Here is a 25,302-nt window from a genome sequence, read left to right as displayed (position 1 = left end):
TATTTCTTCGTAATTTCTGGGTGCTAGCGGTAGATTCTCCTTTTGTCGTTTTGTTCCGTTGTATATGTTTGTCCGCTGGCATTTGTGCCGCTACGTGCAATGGAATTTTGTTGCACATTCGGGCTATCACGGACCCGCTGGCCTCAGTCGGGTTTTCCATCGCTTTTCTTTTTAGCTCATTCATAATTTTCTTTACCACTATAGTGGTTCTGTCCGGTAGATGGTTGTGTTCCCCCTTTATTTTTACCATTGTATTTTCTGTTATCACTCTCCCTGTACACTTTGATTTTGTATATTCTGTGAACTTCCAATATGTTCTTTCGTTTTTTTAAATTCTTTATTGTATACGTATCCCTCATGAATCAACTGTTCTCCTTTCTGAGACGTAACATATTCCACTTTCTCGCTCATCTTATATCTGAAATAACGAAAACATTTCAATATTTTTTGTTATATATTATGTACTGATTAATCTTATAGCCTATAATAATTTCTATATTTTTATGTAATATTACCTGTATTTACGTCAAGTAGCTGCAGTGCACGTTTTTCCGTTTCCTCTGAACTCAGGTTCTGTCAGGTAATGATAGTTTGTCGCAACCGTCAGGGTTCATTTAAGGTTGTTTACTCTTGGCTTTTACTCATTCATTTAACCCTTAGTAATCGTACTTTATGTCTCTCATAATGTGTAATATATGCCTAATTTTCTTGGAGGGTTCCGTGTGTAGTAGGGGTGGGTTGGGCCGGTGGAGACCCCCCCTCCCATTACAAAACTTTTTTGGGACAAGTACCATTGATATTGTGGCATTGTGTTATCGAATTTTTTTTTCGAACAAATGACCATGGCCATTTTAAGTATGTAATGTCAAATATATTTCAGTAATATTTTTTCGGTAATATCACTATAAACCCTGGCGTATCAATAAAATGAGGTCACTATGTATATTTGTATATATGCCTACTTAACAGACCCTGTAAGTAATGTAATGCTCTGCTCACCATTCAACTGTTTCCTACCCTGTAACCAAGTCTTTATGTATACTTACTCCACTGTTCTCTGTTGCGCCCCGTTACCTCTGGGTTTTGCGCGCTATATCAAATAAATAAACAAATAAACAAAAACTACAGGCCTATTAATGTAGAATGCAGTACATGTAATACACATTACGACAAAAGGTGCCATGTGTAGAATCAGGCACACATATGCACACAACGAAAGAGCATGTTCTTGAAAAGTAATGAGGAAATCTTCCAAGGGTTGCTTCAAGAGTTAGGCTTTCAAAGCCTTCTTGAAAATTTGACGACTGTATCAGAAGTCAAGTAAAAGATGGTTATACAATGCAAGGCCTTGGACAGACAATTCCTCCACGTTCCCCTCCTTTGGAGAATCTTCTTCATGGTCTCAAAGAAATGTACATCTTCGCTGCTTAAAGGATTGTACAGGGAAAAAATCTTTCAATAGCACTTGTGGGAGATAACGTTATCCTCTTAGCAATTGGAAGCTGCGATACATCTTTTAAAAGATGGGGCGGGTGTGGTCACATGTTTTCAGGGTGAAGATTAAATTATCTCCCTTTATGGACAAGTGTACAAAGTGTTTTTATAGGCCAATATAGAGACTGCAGTAGTCCGTTCCTCTAAGGATCAATGTTTTGATTAACAGTAGGATGAGTTTTGCTAAACCAAACAAAAAAAATTAAAAAAAGAAATTAAGAAAGAACCACTATGTGAAGGTGTTAAGGAATGACATTTTCTGTACATATGTCCCTGTAAGCGGTCCACTGGGGTGGTTGACGATAAAATGGAGACATTAGTTTAGGTCCCTTCTCAAAGAAGAAATGGGAAAAAAAAAACAGGGCAGATTCAGTCAGGAGGTGGTTAAGAAACTGCATGCCAGGAAGCCAAAGATGCGAACTCACAGATGCATATCAACTGCACCTTTTGTTGAAGGTCCAGGTATGGACCGATATCTTTCAGTGGTAGTCTGAAATTGGGATTTTTACTGCGAGTATTGCTTTGCTGCATAAAGGATAACCAAGCCAAGGGCGATGCCAAGTTTCTTAACTGAAAACCAAGAAATAGGGGAATCACCAAGCTTGGATGGCCATAGGAAAGGAACACGTTTATAAACTTGGAACTTAGTTGCATTGAATCAGAGTCTGTTAGCACTCAGTCAGCAGTGGATTGCGCACAGGCAGTGCTCAGTGTGGAAGAGTTTAGCGCATTGTTGACTTTGAAGCTAGTTTCGTAAGATGGAGCCGATGAGAATCGGTCAGGTTTTCTAGGAGGTTTGATGAGGTGCATAGGCAAATTAAAAAGCAATGGTAACATCTGTGTGGGAGCCCTCCCACCACACTGACAGGACTGAGGGGAGACCGAAGAGCCCCAATCTCACCTGGGTTGATCCGTCTGAGAAAGGATTTAATCCAGCAGATGCGCATTCACCCAATGCCAAAAGGGTGCTGCATACATTGATTGGGATGTGGAGGTTGACATGGTTGTATACCTCTATGAAGGTGCAGATTCAGCGTTCCACAGTGAAGCCTAAGTACGTACAAGCTACGAAACTTTTTTTTATTAGTGAGGACTTAGGCTCTCGCAGTGATGCAGTGGTCAAGTGGTTTGGTGACATCACCGGATAATTAGAATATACATATAACTGTGTTACACATCAGGGAGCTGGTAGGGTGAGGGGCTGTGCAGAAAAACACATGCAGAGGGGTAGTTTTAGAGTGAACTGGGGTCAGCACACCTGGATTAGTTGGTAAAGGGAAGATAGGTGGGGCTTGGTTTCAGTATGTAGGTTGAACTGAATTAAGTAACATTGTTAGTTGTTGCAGGGAGCAAGAGGACGGCCATATTTGGACTGGTTAGTGTTGATAGTTACAGACGTACTATGGTTTAGCTGAAGGCCACAGTATCCATTTAATTGGATTTGATTTTCACTGACGGGTAGAGAAGCTCATCGAGCGAAGGTCATAATGGAAAAAGATGTCAAACTGGGTCCAATTAATAGTTGCCAGGGAGAATTTGCTCTTCAGCCAGCAGGTGCTTTTCTAGACGATAAACTAATGAATGCACAAGCGATTGTGAAGGAGACATTATCATGCATGAGGGGGCTCAAATCCTGTCAATGCCAAAACATAGCAGTAGGAGGCAGCCCTCCAGAAAAAGTGCATATTGTGCCTTTTTATGCATTAAATTAAAGCAAATACCGAAAGTTCATTTTAAACTGTGTAGTTTATGCAGTTTTCACAGTATTTATTCATTTTAAAAAATTCCTATTTGCTCCACTAGATGGCATTGCAGGCTACATGTTGATGTTAATGGACATTTGTACCGTGCACTATCACCACCGGAGTGGTCCCCTGGCGCTCTGGCAGCTCAGAAAGAGGAGGGGAGGTTGAGTTAGTGGGAGGAGGCAGGAAAAGTGCAAGGGAGCAGTGATGTGCTGTTGGCGGCCTCAGCCCAGTGGGTCCGTTGACTGGGCCTGAGGCGTTTGCTGCCGGTAGTCGTCGTGTAATGTTGTGCAAGACTATGCGTGTTTTTGTTTTGTTGTTGCAATGTTGTGAGGTTTGTGCGGTTTGTTGTGCTGTAGATTTTGGTTGTGTTTGGTTTGGAGTTTGAGAGGTGTATGCAGAAAGGGAAATCGTTAGTAGGGTTGGTTAGTTTGCGTCTATGCTGAATTCAGGCGCTCGGCTTGCGCAGTCTCCCCTGGTGCGGCTCTGTCCTGATCTGTGTCCGACTGGCATACAAGGTTCCTTACTCCTCTGGCCCCCACCTCTAACATGCTCTCTCATAGCTCCCCTTATCCTCCCTTCATACTCCTGTGGCCAGTGCACCTGCCAATGTCAACTTCTCAGGTAGAGTGGTGATTACCAATATCTCGACAATTCCACACCACTGTGGTACCTGGCGGTAACTAAGGGACGGGCGAAAGTGTTGGTGGGATTGTCTGGGGGAGTCGGCTCAGTCTCTGTGCGTGCCGCCTGTCTTCCAGTCTATCCGGTGTCACCCGTCCAGGTGCCGTGGGAGCTACCCTCTCGGGTCGGGGATGTCCGTGTCCTTTCCGGATTAGTCATCTTTTTTCCAGTTTCGGTTTCCAGATTTAGTCTGTGGTGTTGAAGAGCCAGGTTTTTAGTGATTTCCTGAATTTTAGGTGATCTTCAGTGTTTCTTATTTCTTTTGGGATGTTGTTCCAGGTTTTTGCGGCTAAGTGGTAGAAGGAGGTGCCTACAAGTTTTTTCTTAAGGTATGGTTTGAGTTCCAGGCGGATTTCGTTGCTTGATCGGAGGGGTCTTGTTGGTTTGTAGACTTATTTTCTTTTGTAGCAATTCTGCTCCTTGTCCGCCCTGTGCGTTATGCACATTGTTTTGAAGGTGATGCGAAGTTTTACTGGGAGCCAGTGTATTGTTTTTAGGGCTGGAGTGATGTGGTCTCTTCTGGATAGTTTGAGGAGTAGAAGGAATGGAATGTTTAAAGGTAACACATAAATGGGTTTTAAAGGGTTGGGTTGAAAGGAAAAATAATTGACGCTAGAGACACTTATTTTTCAAAGGAAACTCATTCAGTTATATATTACAGGCGGGGAGAAAGAGAACCCTACATATACCCGGAGAATTGGCGGCACTCGAACCTATGAGCAGAGAGAAGGGTCAAGGGACCTAACCAGATGCCCATACACAAATGCTGTGCATTTGTGACAGTGGACAAACTCCTGTGAAAACTCCCATATCGTTGAATGGACTAAGTGGCCTATGCAGTGAAAGTCCCAGGAACTTGCTGCAAAGCATGCCTAAAAAAGACGACAAATACGACCGGACAGACGATCTATGGAGTCCAAACCAAGATGATTTGGGTGGAAGAAATACACAATGAATAAAGAAGAGAGGGAAAATCAATGTGTAAAAATACAAATGGGGAACCAGGAAATGTTATGGGATGGGAGCGATGGAACAAATGTGGAGTATAAGCCACATGTGAATAAAGTGTGACAAACGGGCTGGTGGGTCACCTCAAAGCGTGACCTTCTTTCAAATTCTCATAGTGGCTGTAAAATTATCGGAGGCATATAGTTAGTTTAAAGTTAACTGGGTAATAGTGGTGGTATTTAGATAAAAGTAAACAAAAAGGTATCCTTTAGGGACACATACATGTTTGGACTAGGAGAATATGTGTTAGTACTGACATTGTAGAAATGTTGTAGGATACCTCCCATATTAAAATAAATTATATCGATTATACTTTTATAATATAAAAAAGATAAAAATCATAACATTTGTACGTTCAATTACAAAAGCATATGTCATCCATCATAAAAGAAAAATGACACCTAAAAACAAAACAGTGATTCCAATGCATTTGTTTGATATCTGAACACCATGATTACAAGCTATTTCCTTAAACTGTATAAAGTAGAAGAGAGCACATATGTTCCCACCTGCAGCACATCACGCCATTTTTCCCAATTTCAAAATTTCTAACAAAACATACTGATAGTTGTTTGGATCAATGCCACTGGAAGCCCATGATTTCGACTTAGTGGATCTTGCACATGTATAGGGAAAATGCAAATTATATCTACTTCAGTTCTAGTTCATTGGTGTTCTCAAAGGCCAGAGCCATCAAGAAGTTTGCAGTTGCAATTCTAATGCTGATGGAAGGTGAGGCACGCCTCAAGTGGAGGAAGCCTGAATGGTGGTGTCTTTTCGAAGACACAAGTAAATTGGGTGTTGCATGAATCGAGAGTCTATGGGTCACTTTGTAGGAAAGATGGGCATTTCAGGAAATCTCTCGATATCCCAATATTTTTTCTTTGTATGATACAAAGCAAAGCAAGGCTGTAGGCAGAGGGCTGGCTTTGAAGGGCATTGGGGACAGTACACCACAGTATCCCTCCTCCTTCCTCGTTTTGTACACACCTTACATCTTCTGTGTGGTTGTGTCTTCCCGGGGGTGGCAGGCACATAATCAGCAAAGTGTCTTTCTTGCAATCTGGCTACATCCTCTACTTCTGCAAAGTTGGGAGTCGATACATGCACAACGGTCAGCGAAGTTAAAACTGCTAATTCAAACTTCAAAAATGTCAGTTTGTTTTCTAGAGCGGCTGCACGATATACAACATATGCATTGTATGTAGCTAGATGCATAAGGTAAACTGTCAACTTCTTGTACCACGTGCAAGTCTTACGCTCTACATGGTATAACTCAAGTAATTGGTCTATTTTGTCTACTCCTCCCATGTACCTGTTGTAGTCCAGAATACACTTGGGTTTTAGCACTTGCTGAGCCTTCCCGCGTACAGTGACAAGGGAAGCACTTTCATCATGAAATAGTACTCAGCATGTGCACATTCCTTCGGTGGCAGAATTTTCGTGCCAACAGTTCATCATGCCGCAATGCCATACATGCTCCCTTGTCCAGCTTCTTACACACAAGTTGTCTGGGGAAGCCTTTGCAGTTACTGCGGATTCTACCGCATGCCAGTGTGCCCACGTTGTACAATTCCTTGAACAGTGGTATTCCGGTGTAGAAATTGTTCATATACAATTGGTGACCCTCATGGAACAATGATGTGGCAAGATCCCACACAATCCTCTCACTGGTCCCTAAATGGGCTGGGCAGCCGGGGAGTTTATGCTCGAGTCGTTTCCAGTGTAGACTTTCATGGTGTAGGCATACCCAGTGGTACTTTCCCACAACATATAAACCTTGATTCCATATTGTGCTCTCTTGCTTGAAATATACTGCTTGAGCTGTAGCTGGTTTTTGAACAATACCAAAGGTTTATCAATGAACATGTTCTGGCTAGGGACATACACCTCCGAAAATCGCTGTGCAAGTGCTTCAGTAATGGCTGAATTTTGAATAACCTATCACAATTTGGGTCAGTTCTTGGCAATGCTGCAGAGTTGTCATTGAAATGCAGCATACGTTCTAGTGCTAGGAAGCGATCTTTACTTTACATCATTAACAATCCATCCCGGCTTCCTTAGAATTTGTATGGTTGCCTCTTCCAGTTGGTAATTACATATTAACAACAGCAGCAAGTCTGGCGAACAAAGCGCCGGGGGGGGGGGTGTTTGGGGCTGTGTGGGATGTCCTGGCCCCATGTCACGCAGGGCAGCCGCAAAGCACCCCACACATGAAATTAAGACCCCCTTATTCCATTGATCGTGTTTATAGCTATGGCAAGTCAAATCAGGAGCTTGTGACCAAGGCAGACGAGAGAGATTTGATTTATAAATACATAGTCACATATATTCACACTTACAATTGCCAGCCCCATTAACAGCATTTACCCCATACAACGCAAAACTGAAAAGCTTTGCATTTGATGCTAATTAGGCTTTAAACTGCACACCTTCTACAGGCACCTCTCCACCTCGCCTCTCAAACATTTTTGTGCCCGATTTACGTGTTTTTCAATGGCTCCCATTGAAGAACACTATCAGGCCACCGTTTTGTCTCGGTGGTCTCCGTTTTGTGTGCTGGAGACGCATGTGTATTCGGTGTGCTTTTCTTCTCTCGATTGCCTTCTATCTGATTTACAAAGCCTGGTGCTCCAATATTCAGACCGCCCTACTCAGCAAAATCAAACTGCTCCAACAAAAAAAAATAATTCGATTGCAATTTATGGCATTACCCAAGCCCAACCAACCCGCTCAGCCTACCCCCCCTCCACACTCAGACAGAAACACTCTTCTCCTTCCGTGACGTTACTGAAAAGGAAGTCTACGAACTCCTTCACCTTAAGCCATCCACCTGCAAAGGCGACATCTGTCCCCCAGCCATCAAAGACTGCGCCGAATCCCTAGCTCCTCTGCTAACTGCATTCAGTAATGCTTCCTTCGCGACAGGTATTGTCCCCTCTAGCCTCAAAGAAGCCAGGGTACGCATGCTTCTAAAAAAAAGAAATAATAATAATAAAAAAAAAAATTATATTTAAAAACCACCTTAGACCCCTCTTCCCCCGCTAACTACCGACCCATTACCACTGTCCCCTTCCTCAAAATACTGGACAAAGCAGCCAATAACCAGATCCAGCACTTCTTAGAAACCAACGCCATCCTGGGCAAGAGGCGATCTGGCTTCTGCAAAGGCCACGGCACAGAAACAGCCACAGAAACAGCAATCCTGGACCTTAAAAAGCAAATGACGACTATTATGGACAAAGGTAAACCGGCTCTCCTTCTCTTGGACCTCTCAGCCGCCTTTGATCTCAGATCACAAAACCATCACCACACACCTCACCCAGGCCGCACACTTCAACAATGCCTCCTCATGATCACCTCCTTCTTGGAAGGCAGAGTCATAAAGGTTTTCTCTGACCTAGCCAACGCAGAACACTCCACCATCCACTGTGGAGTTCCACAAGGCTCCTGTACAGCTAGAATGTATTGACCAAACCCCTTTTTGACAAACTAGACTCCTTCAGCATAGCTTACACAAACTATGACGATGACACGCAGATACTCCTGCCTCTCTCAGATTCTTATGACCAAGCCTGGATGGCGGCCAATGGTCTGTGCCTTAACGGGGATAAAACGGAGATACTCATCCTGGGCCCAAAGGAAAAACTAGCCAAACTCAACCAAAAATATAGCAATTTCTCAATTGACAACTCCACTATCGAGGTCTCCTCTTGAGTCAAAACATTGGTGGTCTACTTAGACTCCACTCTTTCCATGACAAGGCAAGTTAGCGCCATTGCCTCTGCATCTGCTCACACTACTAAACTCAACGCTGTCACTCCCTTCCTATCTAACCAGAACTGCTTATCGTTAGCTAGAGCCACCATAGGGGCAAGACTAGACTATTGCAATGTCCTCCTGGCTGGCACCTCCGCAGAAAACGTAAACTGTCTTCAAACTGTCCCAAACAATGATCTCAGAATCCCAATGAGAGATCACATCTCAGAGGCCAGGAGGGATGCCCACTGGCTTCCCGTAAGGGAAAGGATCACATTCAAGACTAACCTTGACGCACAAATGCCTCAGCCTCTCTGCCCCGCCTTACCTCTCAGAAACCATTGCCAGAGACACCTCGTCTTGTTCCAAGAGAACTGACCATGCCAATAAACTACGCATCCCGCACATTCACAGAGCCAAAGCAGGGGGTATCGGCTTCCCATACATTGCACCCAAACTCTGGAACTCCCTCCCTAACACTCCCAGGAGAGACCTCCCTCATAGCATTTCGCAAAACTCTTAAAACCACTCTATTCAACTAACATTTTGCTCCAGTAATAAACTAACTAAGTCTGTACCATTCTCACACATGTAACATGTATGTATTTGCAATCAAGCTCACTGTTGTAACAGCGCCACGATGCCACCGGGCTGCTGTGCGCTTTATAAATACTAAATAAATAACAGCAAGCCGATGCAGGGCCAAGGGATGAGGGGCCTGCAATCCATACACTCATTTTTTTGGCTACTTCGGATTATTTCTGTTGATTTGGGGGACCAAACCTTTAGGTTGGATTAATATCAATAAAGCACTTCTGATATACCTGCATGGAAAAAAATCACTGAACATCCAAGTAAAACATCGAATTTAAAAAAATAAAAAAAAAATAAAAAAAATTCTACAGGGTAAAAAAGCAGATCGTCACAATAGAGGTTGTTGGTTTGCATTAAGTTTGCAATTGTTAAGTAGCAGATCTTGCAAAGATCTTGGCAATGAATGGCATTTTAGAGATAGGCTGAAACTGGCTTGTACTCTGCTGTTAATGGATTGGCGTGATTAGTGCTTGCTTTTTGGGAGGAGTGGGGGTATTTACCCCTTCCTCTTAGTTTAATGGTTTCTTCTTCAGAAATTGTATGAATTGTGGAAATCTTAGGGTCAAGGATTGAGTTCCGAGCAGGTGGCTGGTCAGCATTAGTGTTAAAGGGAGGAATTTGTATGAACCACAACAGCTATATTGGATATAGCTGAGCATATTGGATTATAAATGGTTTGATCTGGGATAGTCACAGATCCTAAGGAGCTTTTTCGGTTTACTGTGTGTAGTTTGCATTGTATTATTTGCAGTGCCAAATAACCTGTTCGCTGACCCCGGTTATGTACTGAGCACGCCAAGACTTCTTTGGTGTTGGATTTTCATTATTGTCTCACTAGCATCTTACCTACTCTTAATGCAGTCCCGGTTGAACCAGCTAACAGTAAGCTTCAAGGATGGCTGGCATTTTTGGAGAACACGGGGTGGGGGCTCTTAGTTTGGATTGTACATGCAAGCAAGCTCATTTTCCATCTCCCAAAATAGCATATTGGGGTATTTTGTAGAAGTTGGGTGGGCGGGGGACGTTAAACATGTAAAAAATGATGGTTTTTCAGTGATCTCCTGGGAACTAGATCAGAGGATTGTGCCCATAGGGTTTTTGTTTGAGCTTAATATCTCTGGCTACAAGCTTGTGGTTAGTGCAGGTAGGATGGGGAATGGGGATGTGCCATCTAAAGTATGGTCATTTTTGGCTGGCTGCATGTGTGGTTGCAGTCTTATTGTTATGGTGCTTTGATGAGATTAGTGTAGTCATATCTCCAGAACCAGACGTCTTACAAGTTCTGAAGGTTACTGATTAGTTCAGACCAGCGTTGAAGAAGAAATAACTCATGGAAGAATGCCATCAGTTATGGCAATATTAGCATCCAGAAGGATCTTAGCTCTCATGACCTCAAAAGATGTGTAGCGTCCATAATAAAAAGGACTTATCACATGAGGTAATCTGGGAAAATGATGGTTGCGCCTCCAAATGACCATTTACCAAATGTACCCTCCAGGAGTAAAGTGTGCCGAATGGCAGCATGGTTCTTGTAAAAGAAGGTTGCCAAAATACCAAACTGGTTTAAAATGCGTTTAGTTGAGTTTATTAATTCTGTAGACTTTTTGCACATGGTTTTGGCAACTGTTCGAATATGAGCTTCTGAACAATACTTTTAGGCGTTTGTTCCGACAGCACAGTCAAGGCAGCACAGTCAGAGCCAAGGACTTGTGGGTTTGTTGCAGAAAAGATGACATATTTAGTTGAATTCAGTGGTCTCTGATCTTGGGTCAGGTTCTAGGAATCAAATAGGGCCTTAATGACCAAGTGGTTGCTTCAAGTCAGAACTACTTGGTATCAAAGAGGGTTGGAAGTTTATATCACCTTGCCAATTCGGGTAGTGGTACTCACATGGGATCTGGGTATTAATTTAAGACAGCACATAATTGCCTACTGGAAGTTCAATTGTTTTTACTAGTTTGGGTCATTACTACATGTTTAAAGGCAATTATCTGTAATGTTTAACATCATGCCACTGTAATAAATTCACCTCTATGGAACAGAGTAGACAAACGAATAACAAAGCAAGCTTTTAGGCTGGCATTCCAGAGGTGAGATAGATTGGAGAGCCACAGCGATAAAATAGAGCCCTCCGGGATGCCGCAAGTAGAGTGAGGTGGGGGAGGAAGGGCCCAGGTGCAACTGGAAATGGTGGTTGGTGAGGAGAGAGGTTGCATTCCAGTGCACGGTCCATGATGCAGAGGATAGCACAGAGCCGTTTGATGAGGATAGAATTGGATGTTGAGCAAAAGAGCAGGGTGTAGCAAAACGCTCTGCTTTGCTTACTGCAGGGGCGGGGAAGTGGTTTTATGCATTAGAGAAAGGTGTAATGTTGGCAATAGGAGACATGAGAAGCTTATTCCTGGCTCTAATTGAGGGGGGTCGGGGGGACTGTCAGACGAGCTATGGGGGTGAGCAGTGTATCTGGGAGTTCAGTTGGATACAAATACCCACAGTGGAGCAGCATTTAATAATTACAGGGTGCAGGTATGTAGGACCCTGCAGGTTATGTATCCCGATACAAATTTTATTCTGGGCAAAACAATGAAGTTAAAAGATGATCTTGCTGCACACCCAGATATTTCAGGAGACGTGAAGGGCAGAGACGGGAGACGGGAGAAGCGTGGAATACGAATGTGGTGATTCTTTACCACATGCTAAAGAAGGGACTTCCTAGGGAAATCCAGCACAATCTAGACAAAGTAGTAGCGATGGAGGCCAAGAACAGGATGGAAATTCAGGCACATACTGTGCATTTTTGTAAAAGGAGGCAAGAGAAAGAAAAGATAGTATAGAGCAAAAAAGAAAGAAAAAACCAGAGGCCAAGCTTGTTCAGAAAAAGCTAGCGAAAATCAGTTTTTAAAGAGGAGTGATTACCTGCTCCACTGAGGGACAAATTGAATCAGGTATGACACAAGGTTGGATGGACAGATATGCTCCCGTTTCAAGGTAAAGGAGAGAATTTCCGAGGGTTAGGGGAGGATTTTCCAGACGAAGTGGGTAATTTGGCAGTCCAAAGGAATAGGGTCCCGGGTTTAACGGCCCAATGGGAAATAACTATGGAGGGTTTTATAGGGTTCAGTGTTGGTCGTGTGGAAGGCCACAGTATTTTAACATAGGGGCTCAGAAAATGCAAGCCCCGACCATGCAATATGCCCATGGCTCTGTGCAATCGCAGCAGGAACTGGTTGAAACCCCAGCGACGCAATATGCCCATGGCTCTGTGCAATCGCAGCAGGAACTGGTTGAAAGCCCAGTGACTGGGGCTGCACAAACCTATGTGATGCATGCAACCGTCCAGGCCAGCACAGGCACCGCTACAGAAACAATCACTCGCTATGTTGGTTCATGCGTTTTTTGGAGGGAATCCTTTCTCGCTCCCCGGTGCCAATATTTACCAAGATTAGGACAGCCCACAGGGATCTCTGATGTGTCCAGTTCTGTCCCTTACCACAGATCAGGAAGACAAACCCCAAATAAGTGTGCAGGTAGGTGACTGAACATTGGTCAATACTGGGGCTACAAAATAAAATCGCCAGGGAAACTATGGACACAGGGATTACCTGGGGCTATTCTGTCGGTTCCTTACACCGAAGATCTACTGATTAGGACGGTCCAACCTTATCGCTAAGGCACCGGTCAACAAACAAATGTTCGAAGACACAGGAGAGATTGTTTTTGAGATTGGGGTGCCTTGCCAGATAGCGAACGACCAAAAGTGAAGTACCACAGACCATGCTCATCGTCATATTGGAAGGAGGATTTGGAAAAGGTGCCAGACCATTTATAGACCAGCAATCCTCGTGATGTGGGGCTGTTAAAGAGTATTGGAGCACTGCAGATTAATTTTAAACCTGGTGCGATATTACCACAGGTTAAGCAGCACCCCATGACTAGAGAGGCGGACAAAGTGACCACTATGGCATTGCCAAGGAAAGGCATAGTACAGCTTGGTGTGTCCCCATGTAACATGGCTATCTACCCTGTGAAGAAAGCGAAGGGGCTTAGTTGGAGGATGGGCCAGGATTTGCACCCAGTCAATATTGTTGAGGCAGAGTTCCCAGTGGTACAGAATTCTCCTACCATTCTATGTAATATCCCAACTGTGTCGACCCATTTCACAGTGATCGATTTAAAGAATGCATTTTTCTCTGCGTCTTTAAGCCCCGATTCTCAGTACCTCACAGCGTTTACGCATCCTGGTCAGAGATCCGAGCACACGAGGTTGCCCCAGGGGTACCGTGCATCTCCTAATGTTTTCAACAGGGTGGTTCAAATTGATTGGGAGATCTACATGTGTCCAGTACGTGGACAATTTGCTAGTCTGTAGCACTTCAGATAAACACGGTCGAGGAGATTCTAAAAAGCTTCTCACCATGCTTGCGGAGAAGGGATAAGATGACAAAGAAAAATTGCAGCACTACCAGACAGAGGTAGTATATTTGGGGTTAGTTATAGCGCCTGCAGGAAGGAAGGTAGGTAAAGCCAGAGAGCCGACCCAGTTCAAAATATGCCTCAACCAGTCACAGTGAGACAAATGCAGCAGTATTTGAAACTTAGATCTTGGATCTTTGGCTAGTCTAGTTACATGAGGCCCTTATTGCAGGGACCTAAGGGAGCGAAGAAAGCGAAGGTTCCAATAGAATGGTCGTCTGAAGAAATGGGGACTTGCTTTTGGGAACTTAAAGCTGCAATCAGCAATGCCCCGGTCTTGGCGACCCTGAACTACAAGAAAACATTTTATCTGTTATCTCACTCAAACAGGCAGGTGTCAACAGCAGTCCTGGCCCAGAAAACATTGCTTGGCCATAAACCTTTATCATACTATAGTGGACTCTTAGACCCAGTAATGCAGGGACAGTTCCCTTGTGAGGAAGCATTGATAGGATATGATACTCAGAGGGTTCTAAGCACGGACCCGGGGTTCGACCCAGTGTTGAACCGTGTCGTCTTGCTTCCAAGGCGAGCACGTTGCCCCTGTGCTATCCTCCCAAGACTAAAGAGTGATTTGAAGACCCAAAGAGTTTTGGCGTATGAATGCGTCACCTGGTCAATTCTGTGACATTTGTAGCTGAGCCAGTGAAACCCGATATGGTCCATGATTGTGGCACATATGACACAGAAAAGGGAGAGGACGAGTGTTAAGGAGAATGTTTTGGAGGAACGAGTGGTAGTTTTTGTTGATATGTCCTCTACAATCAATAAGGACAATGGTGAGAGGCATACAGGTGCAGCCGTTGTGGGGGAATACGAGGTCAGATTGAAGACATGGTTGCCTTTGCATTACTTTGCGCAAGCGGCGGAACTAGTGGCATATAGAGATCCTAGAAATTAGTAAGGGGAAGGCAGTGACTATTTATTCTGACTCTGCATATGTAACCTCCACTGTGCATTCAGGCTTGTCAAGGTGCCAGAGAAGAGGGTTTAGGAGATATGATGGGAACCCAGTCCAGCATGCTGCGTTGCTACCAGATTAATCGAAGCGCTAACCCAGTACGTAGAGGTAGGAATTGTTAAGTGCTGTGTATAATATTTGTACCAACTCAATAGCACTTTAAATGATGCCGCAGACAGGGCAACGAAAGAAGCTGCATATCTGCCATTCCCAGAAAATGGAAACAATATCCCAGCAGGTACAGTTGCCAGCTCCGTACGCTTGCTTCAGATTTTAGAAATACAGAGAAAGCACCCAAGGAAGAACAGGAGCTTTGAGCAAAGAGCGGATGTGCCCACTCGGCCATGGATTTGCTGGAGACAGGCGCTCACGAGGAAGGTAGCAATTAATGTAGAACTGCTACTTGTGGTTCTAGAGCAACTACATTACCCAGCGCACACTTCTCTGCGACAAATTGCAGCAGAGCCTCCACACAGGTAAGTAGATTTGTAGGAAACAGAATAGTTTGTAGGGAATTTAATCTTGGAAACACAAGGAGGTCAGTAAGGGGAGATTTGCTGAGGCCTTCTGGGCCATTTCGTGAACTCCATATTGTTATGGAGAATTCTCTGTATAGGCTAATTTCCCAAACCTAGTGAGTCCCCCAGCAGCTTTGCTGGATTTTTGGGGTTTATTTTTTTTCTCCTGCTAAGAGTGAGACTCTTTTGCTCCCACTCTTAGACAGATTTGAGAATGTCCTTTGACTTTGTAATGTGTTTAATGGGCTATGGGGTCTTTTACTCCATAGGGCTTCATGTGTTTTTGGGATGTGTGTTACACAGCACCCTCAGTGCAGTAACACAGGGGTGTCATAGTGACCCCCAAACAGACTCCATACCCTGGGACTGACTACTGTCTCCCAGAGCATGTAAAGTCACCATTGACTTTACTCGTCTTAAATTGTGACCAGAAGCAGTACAACCCATCATATTCTGGAAGTACTGGTAGGGGTAATTAGATTGCTGCAGGGTCTGTTTTGTGAGGGGGCACTGTGCAGTCCCCCCTCATCATGTTTCTGGCTGGTGGCAGTGGTTACCACGCGAATTATTCTGCCTTAATATTTCCTATGGGATTTTCCCATTCATTTTAAACGCACCACTTTTTTTTGGTGCAATGTTAAAGATGCCGACTGGTTATTTATTTAATATTTAATATTTATTCCCCGGTTGGGTCTTTTTGCCAGGACTCTGTTTTAAAATGGCGTTTGTGTTTGCATCTGTAACTCCAACCCAAGTCGAACTCTTTGTTCCACTTTTGGCGGGCTTCTGCACAGAAGCATCCAAAAGTGGTGCCACTCTGTCTGGGTCTACAGGATGTGTGGGAGGGGAGGGGGGGAATAGGCACCCTGGACTGAGTTGCCTTGGAAACTCAAGTCGGACTGGTGTGATTGTTCCTCAACAACTAAGCATGTTTGAGTGTCAGCTAGGACTGGTGAATGGAGTTTTCTGCATAAAAGCAGGGCTTTGGAGACTGGAACTTCAGAAGTCGCCACAGGACCTAAAGAATCCAAAGAGGGAGAAGCTGAGCCGACCTGCAACGATGACACCACCGGTGGAGCCCTGCTGAACCGCCTCACCACTTCCCGACGACAGAGAAGATCTTCATCCTGGAGAGTCTTCTTCTTTTGAACTGGTGGGGTTAACCAGTTCGCCCTCTTTTCGCCTTCCTGGATCGTCTCGTGGTCGAATCGCCCGTGCCAAGCACTCCGGCGGCCGGATAGCCACGCTTCACCACTACCGTGAATAAAAGGGTAGTACCTTTTAACTGAGAAACTCTGCGGCTGGCTTCTTCCCTGGCAGTGCAACGACCTCCAGCTTCCCTCCACGTTGAGACCTTCTCTTCCCCTGGATGAAGCACCGACTTGCACCCGCTGCCAAGAACAACTGCCCCCGCTGGAGCTTTCTCACCATTTCAGATACTGTGCCCCGCGTGGTCTCCCTTGTAACAGACTGTTCAAGGTGTCCGTAAATCCTTGACTATCCATCCTGGGGTGACCTGGGACCTGTTAACTAACTTTTCTGAACTGATCCAACTCATTTTGAACTATCTGCAAAGACTTTTAAAGTGTACTTCAGATGTGTGATCTTGGACACATTCCGCCTTGCTCTCTCCAAGAGTGGGCCTGGCCTATGAACTTCCTTGCTCTACAGTAGACTCTGCCTTTTTTGACTTGCTGTGGTTCTTTTAAAGTGTTGGTATTGTGTGCTTTCCTAATTCTGCCTTTTCCCTCCCTTTTTAAATAATTATTGGAGTGCCATCTTGGTTAAGCGCTCACCTCTGTATTGATAATAATAAGGTGTTCTTTTCCTAAGACTTGTCGAATAATTAATCAGGGAGGTGTATATATTTCTAGTGACTGTGTTTGAACTTGCTTGACATATTAGTGCCAGTGTATTTTTACAAGTGTGTTTTTAAATAAATGATATACTTTTATACCCAAGCTCTGGGTCAGTGTTTCCTTGCGTTACTGTATTTTTTTGTACCTAATGTGTATACTCTATATACTGCCTAACTCTTCTTGAGCGAAGTCTGACTGCTCAGCCACAGCTACCAGGTAAATCTGGGTGGTACAGACTGCTACCAATTGGGTTTACTGCCAACACCTGTAGTCTTAAACTTTTTGCAGTGGTCCCCAAGGGAACTGCACAGGTTTCTGCCTAACACATATTGATTCCGTCGATAGGATTGTAAGATGTAATAATTACCATAGGATTGGATCATGTTAATTACCATTACCTTATAGTCGTTGTTTGCTCATTTTCCCCGATGGCTTGAGGTTGTTCCCTGCGTACACCCTGATGCCAAGTATTAGGAAATGTTTGGTGAGGGAGGTACTTCCATGGTGGGGAATATGTGAGGTCTGACAATGGAACCCATTTCTTTAAAGCCCTACAAAGAGAGAGGACTTCACTCTTGGGGATTAAGCACGTTGTGTTTGGTGTACCATCCTTAGGACAACAGAATAGTAGAAAGGCTAAATAGTGTGAGTCTCGATTGTCTAAAATATATAGTGATTTGCATAATGGCACCACTGCCTACCAATTGTTTTGTTTTCTTGGAGGAATCAGCCAAGGAAAGGTCACCACATTAGCCCTCACGAGATAGTGACGGGCGTAGGTTACATAACGCTCTCACCGGCACGCACAGCATCAGATGCACATCGATCAGCAGAGGTCATGGGTGAGGAGTTTAGGGAGTACCTTGGCACCTTTACCAAAAGTGTCTGAATTGTATCTTCACAGGTTGGGTCTTCTCACCAACTGTCTACAGGAGAAAGCGGCAAAGAATCAGAAAACTGCACCAGCAACAAGAACTCACCACCCCCCCCGGCCCCCTGTCAGCATCAGACTTGTCCCGACACTCCTAAAATTCTGAAACGAACCCCAACCCCAACTCTTCAAACAGTCTCTCCCCCTTGACACATAGGCCATCATGTTACCGCTCGCATCTCACTAGACGACACCCGCCTCATCCCTGCCACCCAGTACAGCTGTCCCCCTCTGCATCCTACCCCCGCTGTAGATCTGTTCTGTTAATACTGAAAACAGCACAGTTATGCATCTGTAATGTTGTACACCTCTCTGAAGCACTCCAATGTATCTGTATTGGTGTATACCTCTGTAAAGCGCTCCATTGCTTCACAAAGCTAGGTGTTCGCTCAATAAATAGCATAATAATAAAACTCTCCGGGGACAAAGTTTTCATCAGCTCCTTTGCCAGACGCTGGAATGAGCAGCGTTTCCATGGGCCATCCAATGTGATGGTGTTCGCTCAAAAAATAGCATAATAATAAAACTCTCCGGGGACAAAGTTTTCATCAGCTCCTTTGCCAGACGCTGGAATGAGCAGCGTTTCCATGGGCCATCCAATGTGATTTTCACAACTCTGGCTGCTGTGAAGGGAGAGGGCAGCAAGAACTGGGTCCAGATAGTAGATGCACATGGTTTTACAGCAAATGTGTGGTATAGCCATATGAGGCGAGTAGAGCAGAGAGAGATCAGTAGGCTTTTGCTCTATCTACTTTCTCAACCCCATGTTTCTGGTGTCCCTAGGGCACTTATTCCAGATGAAATCGAGTTAGCAGAGGCACTGTGTTTAGTACACATAGCTTTGTGCAGGATCCGAGGGCAGTTTCAAGGGCAATTAGTCACAGCATCTATTTGACCTGCTGACAAAGAATGTTCAGCTACAGATCAAAGTTCAGAAGAAAGTTCAGTGTACGCAAAGGGTCCATTTGAGTTTAAAATGGGCTACAATCAACAACCAATGGGAGCAAGGGGTCAAGAGTTGGAGGGATTCTCAGAAGAAGAGGTGGCACGTGTAAAGCAAGAATGTGGAAATGTGTGGCAAAAATATTGAAAATATCTGAAATGGCTCAAGGAGCCAGAAAATCCTGTTAAGATACCTACACATTTTTCTCTGGGTTTTAAGGGAGATGGCATGGTGCATGTTGGCACAAATTGATAACTGCAGCTGCACGCTTCGCATCACTACTCTGGCTGGAGGTAAAGCTGCAATTATCTGTTTATTTTGGAGCTGTGAACAGCACGACTATAGACAATTCGAGCCTGGCGAGGTGTGTGCAGTTGGACCACGTAACATGTGCCTGTCCTTGTTATTCCTGGGAGTGTTTAACCATTGCAAAAATGTGTATACTGTGTCAAGTTGTGTGGTTCATGGAGACTCGGGTTAGTTTGGCTCTATAGAATCATCTAGCCCCTCCCGGCAAATTGTTCAATAAACTTGGTAAGCGTGCACTCGCTTCTAAAGTGGTGGGCCTGCTTTGGTTTAAGGTGATTAGAGGCCAATCTGTACATTGGCTACCTGCCACCTACTCTGAAGCATCCTGGGTTTTTCCATTTACAAACGCGAGTCCTTTATTTTGTTGTCATTCTCCTTCTGCCACTTATCAGTGCCAAGGCCCACTTAGCAAAGTCAGCAATATCATAGTGTCAGCAACACCAATGGATGTGGCCTCATAACAGCATTTTCTAGCGATTACCGTCTTATGGTTATTGTCCACTGGTAAAGGTTTTATGCGAAAAAAGGACTACGGTGACAAATAAAATAATTCATCTAATACAGGGGGGGGTGTAGGCATGTAGGCAGTGGCCCTGATCCAATTAGATATGACCAACAAGTTGAGCATAGTGGACATTGGGTGCTAATAGCCTCTTAGATTTGCACTCAAGCCCAGATGATCAACAAAGGCCCCCTTTTTTCTCACCAGCCAGTCATTACAGTGTGGCGTGAAACAGGGTCCCTCACCGTCACCATCATTATTCAACCTGTATATTAAACCTTAGAGAGAACTGTTCTGACAAAGTGTTAATAATTTCTTAAACCTCAGATAACACCCATGCCCTGGTCAAGCAATCTGAGGGCAGGGTGGCATCTACCTGCAAATGTAGCCTTTACTGGCAAAATGATTGCCTCCGTTAGCTGAGAAGGGTCATGCAGATGCTTGCCCCGCATAGCCCTGCAATCTGACTGGTTGTGCTCGGCTTCACACAAATTGTCTGCCTCACCCCACCTCTATTTTTGCCTTTCGATGCATTGCCCTTGCGTTTTCCTTCCCCGCTGCTTTTAAACCAACTATAAAGTGTTCAAATAAGAAACCTGCAATAAAACATGAAACCCCATAGTGCTCACGTCACAGAGGATCTCCGGGTTTTTAGCCCAGAGATCCTCTCCAATGTGAGCACTAACCTCTGTGTTCGCAGTATTTTGCTCTCATTCAGGATTTCTAGCTCTCTACTGCCGGCATACGCTTCGTTGCCAACAGCAGAGAGAAGTGCAAGCAAAATCCCACGAAAACACAGAGGGCAGCGCTCAGGGAATTTCGGCAATATCCTCTGTGTTCACGGGATTTTGTACACAAATCACATTGTAAACTGAAATGACAAATATAGATTAACTTATGTGAACCAAAAATAGTATAACAGTAGCTTTATTTTCCCTATTTGGACAGCAAGAATACAAGTTTATGAATGCAAAATGATGTCCGCCTAAAGAAATCTATGCGTTAGGCAGCTTTTCAGTCAAATCATAAAGCCACAAAAACAAAACTGCGTGGCAATGTTATCTATTATTAAACATTATGGTACCGATTTGAAAAATTGTTCAACGAGGAAAATCACCCTCAATGCTTCCAGAATGAATTAACTGCTTGTAGTAGTGCCTTCTTACCACTTTGAAGCACAGTTTACATGCTGTATAAGCACCTTACAAATGCACAATCAATAGATAAAATGTAAACATTCCGCTGCTTGAGAAATGGTAAGACTTTTGACCTTGCTGGGTGGCTCCCCTTTTCTCAGCATACAAGTCTGTTGGCTTTTCACATGTTCTGTAGAACAAAGACCACATAACAGATGTAAGGTGTGGCTAGGGAGCATTGCAGGTAGGGCAGGGAAACCCCCGGGACATGTTTGCAAGTTACATTCGATTTTGTAGGAGCTTGAAAGCTTCAGAAAGGCACCAAAAACTTTCCTTTTTAAGTAAACCCAAGAAATCTATATGCCAGTCGCTTTATTGTGAATATTTGATCACACTGATTGATACAAATCTTAGTAAACATTCTGCGCCCGAATGCAGTTCAGTCCGATAGGTGTGCGTTAGAAATCTTCAAAATTTTGGACAATGGAGGTATTTTTTTGCCCTGGTTCTGGCCCTGTGCTAATTTTCAGGGCACACATCGAGGATAAATGTGGGTGGACAGTGTCTGCCCACTTTTTAGAGAGGACAAATGCATCTGCGTTTTAGGATGTCCAAAAAGATTTTTTTTTTTTTAAAAAGGTTTGCTTGCTCATCCCAGGTTGTCATGCTTCCGGTGCAGATGCTTACCCACAAGACCACATAAAAGGTTCATTAAAGCACACATCTCATATTTGGATTTTTTTTTTGTTGTTTTTTTTTTTTGCGATGGAATATTTCATTATATATTGTTGGGGTTAAAGGGTGGGCACCTTTTATACTATGCCAGCATAGGTCATTGGAAATTCTTCTCTCTGATTATTTTTCTGGCTTGATTATTTGGTCATTTGTCTTGTGAACTTACTTCTAAGAGGGAAGGACAAATTAACTAAGTGTGTATATTTTACTCTAAGACATATCCACATACTGTGCATCTGTTAATGGGTGGCAACTTTGGATTTTCAATACGGGGGCAGAGATTACCACAGTGAGTAACACGAGGGAGCTGTACCCATCCCCATGTCGCAACAGCACATTTTCACAGCAGGAATAAGAAAACAAGCTACATGATTGAGGTCTAAACATAGAACATCTCAGCAAGAGTCATCCAACATGCCGAGTTGTCTTTGCAGCATTCAGCTATAGGATGCCGTACCCAACCCCTCCAATCAATGGCCAAGTATTCCATTAATGAGGCTCCCTTCCCATTTTGAAGTGAGGAGCACTTCCTAATTTTGCAAGATGCGTGCTAACAAGTCCAAGCCTGAACCCAGCAGGAGAGGGGACAGAAACCAAGTCATGATCAATGATTTAGATGGGCATGGTAAGAATAATGGGTGCAACTACAGCCTCTGTTTCCACATACTCAGAGCCTATGCATATATCATTTAACCCCCAACACTTTTCTTTATTATTAAGACTTGAGCCCAGTTAATGTTGTTAACATTTTAACTATCTGCAAAATAGCTTACTTCCAGGCCTCAAACCCTCCCAGGTAAATATTGCACTATAAAGCAATCCTGCAGTAGACGAAACCGGCCCTTTCAGCCCCATGGCCAATCCTACCATGACATGGCCTCCTTGGAAACCGTTTGGAGTTTATTTCTTTTGACAGTCAAAATAATGTATACCTCTGAAATAAAAGCATAATGCTAGTTTGGACAATATAGCCAAATACACAATAAAAAAAATTAAAAACAAATGAGGAACGTCTGCAAAAACAGCAGTTAAACTTGAGTTAGCAAAACACAATCCCCATATTTTTTCAAACAAACGTTTCCAAAAGACATTTTACAAACAATATATTTCTACCAATTACATCTGGGAAGAATGTGTGTGCAAAGGCCTGAATTGCACACTGGTCTCAAATCCCAGCTTCTCCATTTAACCAAAGTGAGTGCTCCCGACCAAATCCATTTATCTCACTATGCCTTAAAAGTAGTATTCAGCTCACACTGTCTGCTACTAATATTCCCATTGGTAAATATTAAAGTGGCAATTCATATACCAGGTGTCCGTTTGTCTCTCCCCTCACTGTTGGCAACGTGTTTTTTGCGTATTATGGATTAATTCTATGATATTTTCTGTAATATTACTGACACTACTTAAGCAAATAAGGGAGTGCCCCAGGAACTCCAAATCATATGACCAGCTCTGGTCAGGTTTAATTCAAGGTACATTAATTAATGCTTTTAAGTTTTGTTGTGTAATACAATGTTTTAATGCATTAGTGTATGCTGCTGTAAAACATTGTCGAATAAAGCACTGCGATTGATTACTATGTTGAGCACCACGCAGCTTTGCTCTTCGGTGGCTAGTTACCCTTCTGTCGTGCATTTTCTCCCCGATTACCAGTTGTTGACCAAATGTGTGCTCCAGCAGGATGCGCAACACCATTTCTGTGCCACCACCTACGTGCACTTATAATCTGCATGTCGATGGCAAGTATGCAACACTGGCTAACCCTACAGATTTAGGAAGTAGGGTACTGCTTTTTAAGCAGTCCTACCGCCTACAGATTTGGGTGACAGATCCTACTACTTTTTACAGTGGCAGGTAATTTATGTGACTCTAATGCAGGCTGCTTTAGACCAGCCCAGGACAAATCATGCAACACATTAGTCTGTCTATACAGTGGGCTGGTAGGTGATTACTTTGATTGGGCTCAGACCAATCCACTGACCCGACAGCTACTTGACTCTGTCCTGCACTCTTGCTCAGACAACCCTTAGCTGAACCACCAGTGAAGGCAAGTGGCAGAGTGTAACAACCATCACACAGCTTCTGCCCATCAGTCTCCATGTCCTTCAGTGTTCAGCCTGCACTGCAGGAATACATATGTACTGCCCGGGCTGCTGCTACAGAGCAGTGGCAAACGTTACCTACCAGCTCTGTGTGATACCCTTCTGTAAAGTTAGGTAATCGAAACTTACCATTCAGAATTATACATTTTTAACATTTGAAATCTTTCCATTTTGTGCTGTTCGATGGGTTGTGTATTTTAGAATGCTTCAATGGTGCCAACAATATATGTTTTGTATTTTCCTGTGATGTCATTATTATGCTAATTATTATTTTTGAACTTGAAAAATCCTACATCATGTTCGTCACAGAATGTTGGCAAGCATGGTGTTGTATGGTATACTGGCAACGGTTAAAACGCCAAATGCTGCCCCAACCGCAATGTTGATCCACAAAACCATGTAGAGTACGACCATGAACTCATTCAGCCCCCGAGTTTCCAATTACCCTTGCCTAGCACCCGATATTGTCAGAGACCCTCACTCGACAATATTAGGCGTCCCAGTCAGTATGAACTCATGTGCATCCCGGGGAATGACCCCAGGCGCTCACCTCTCTCTTTCCGCTCCTCCGGGAAGCCCAGCTCGGGGCTGAAGGTGGGTAGGTTCAGAGGGTCGGGCTCCGGGTCGCCCAGGTAGCGTCGGGCGAGGTGGGCACCCATGGTGACAGGCAGCTAACAATCTCACGGCGAGAGGTCACCTCCAGGCAGCCTCCCGTAACCCGGAAACAAACCCGAGCAGCAGGCGGGCGGGCGGTCCCTCCTCCCACCATAGAGGCTCGTGCGGGCTAGAGCGGACTCCTGGCTATCTATGAGATGGCCGCCGCTCTACTTGCCTTTACAAAATAGCGGACATCTTCAATACGACGGGACACAACGAACGCCGATATATTTTAACTATTTCAACATGAACACATGAGCGTGTTTGACTGATATATGTACAGCCTTTGCTACTTAGATAATTAAATAAAAAAATTACTCTCAAACTTCAACTTTGCTATAGACGTTGATCACGTTATTAATGACGATGTAAACGACTACTTCGCTTCTGAATTCGTGTTGGTATTCCAATGCAAAGTAGGGCGTGTCAGTCACTAGAGAGAGAAAAACAACGCTTGTGACTGTACTTTCAATCCATCTTTTTTGATAGGGGTGCTTGAAGAAAAGTTCGTGCGACCACGGTGTCCGACTTTGCAAAATCTCTTTTCTGCACACTTGCCAGCTCAGAATAAACAAGCATTGGCAATTGTGATATTCTGTGCTTGTGTATAGGCATTTGACAGTTGTTCCCATCATATGCGCATGTACACACGACTTATTAGTATGGCCTACCCATTCCAAAAACCTTGTGCACATAGCTCCCAAATGAGCCTGGTTTTCAGGTTCTCACCCTCCATTCATACTGTTAGGGAGTTTTTATTTAATTTTATTGTGATGTAATTTATCAATACAACATTTTATCACAATCCAAACCTATTACGTTTCCATCCAGACTTGTCAATACCTTCATTATGGTAATTTAAAATTGAACACATCAGTGTTAATGCAAC

The 25,302-nt window shown here is 43.9% G+C and overlaps 1 protein-coding gene across 1 annotated transcript in view; it reads right to left on the bottom strand.

Annotated features, from left to right (window-relative positions):
• The window catches only part of NDUFB7 (NADH:ubiquinone oxidoreductase subunit B7), a 61,807-nt gene extending 37,225 nt beyond the window's left edge, over positions 1–24,582 (bottom strand). The window contains exon 1 of the mRNA XM_069603949.1: positions 24,307–24,582. Within this exon, the coding sequence (XP_069460050.1) occupies positions 24,307–24,415 (109 nt within the window). The 5' untranslated portion in view covers positions 24,416–24,582. The remainder of the gene's footprint in view (positions 1–24,306) is intronic.
• Between the last annotated feature and the right edge of the window lie 720 nt (positions 24,583–25,302).

The sequence above is a fragment of the Ambystoma mexicanum genome, chromosome 3q, assembly GCF_040938575.1.
Source record: "Ambystoma mexicanum isolate Mex_15411 chromosome 3q, UKY_AmexF1_1, whole genome shotgun sequence".
Lineage (NCBI taxonomy): Eukaryota > Metazoa > Chordata > Amphibia > Caudata > Ambystomatidae > Ambystoma > Ambystoma mexicanum.
The sequence above is the reverse complement of the archived record's forward strand: the minus strand, read 5'-3'. Positions and strand labels throughout refer to the sequence as shown.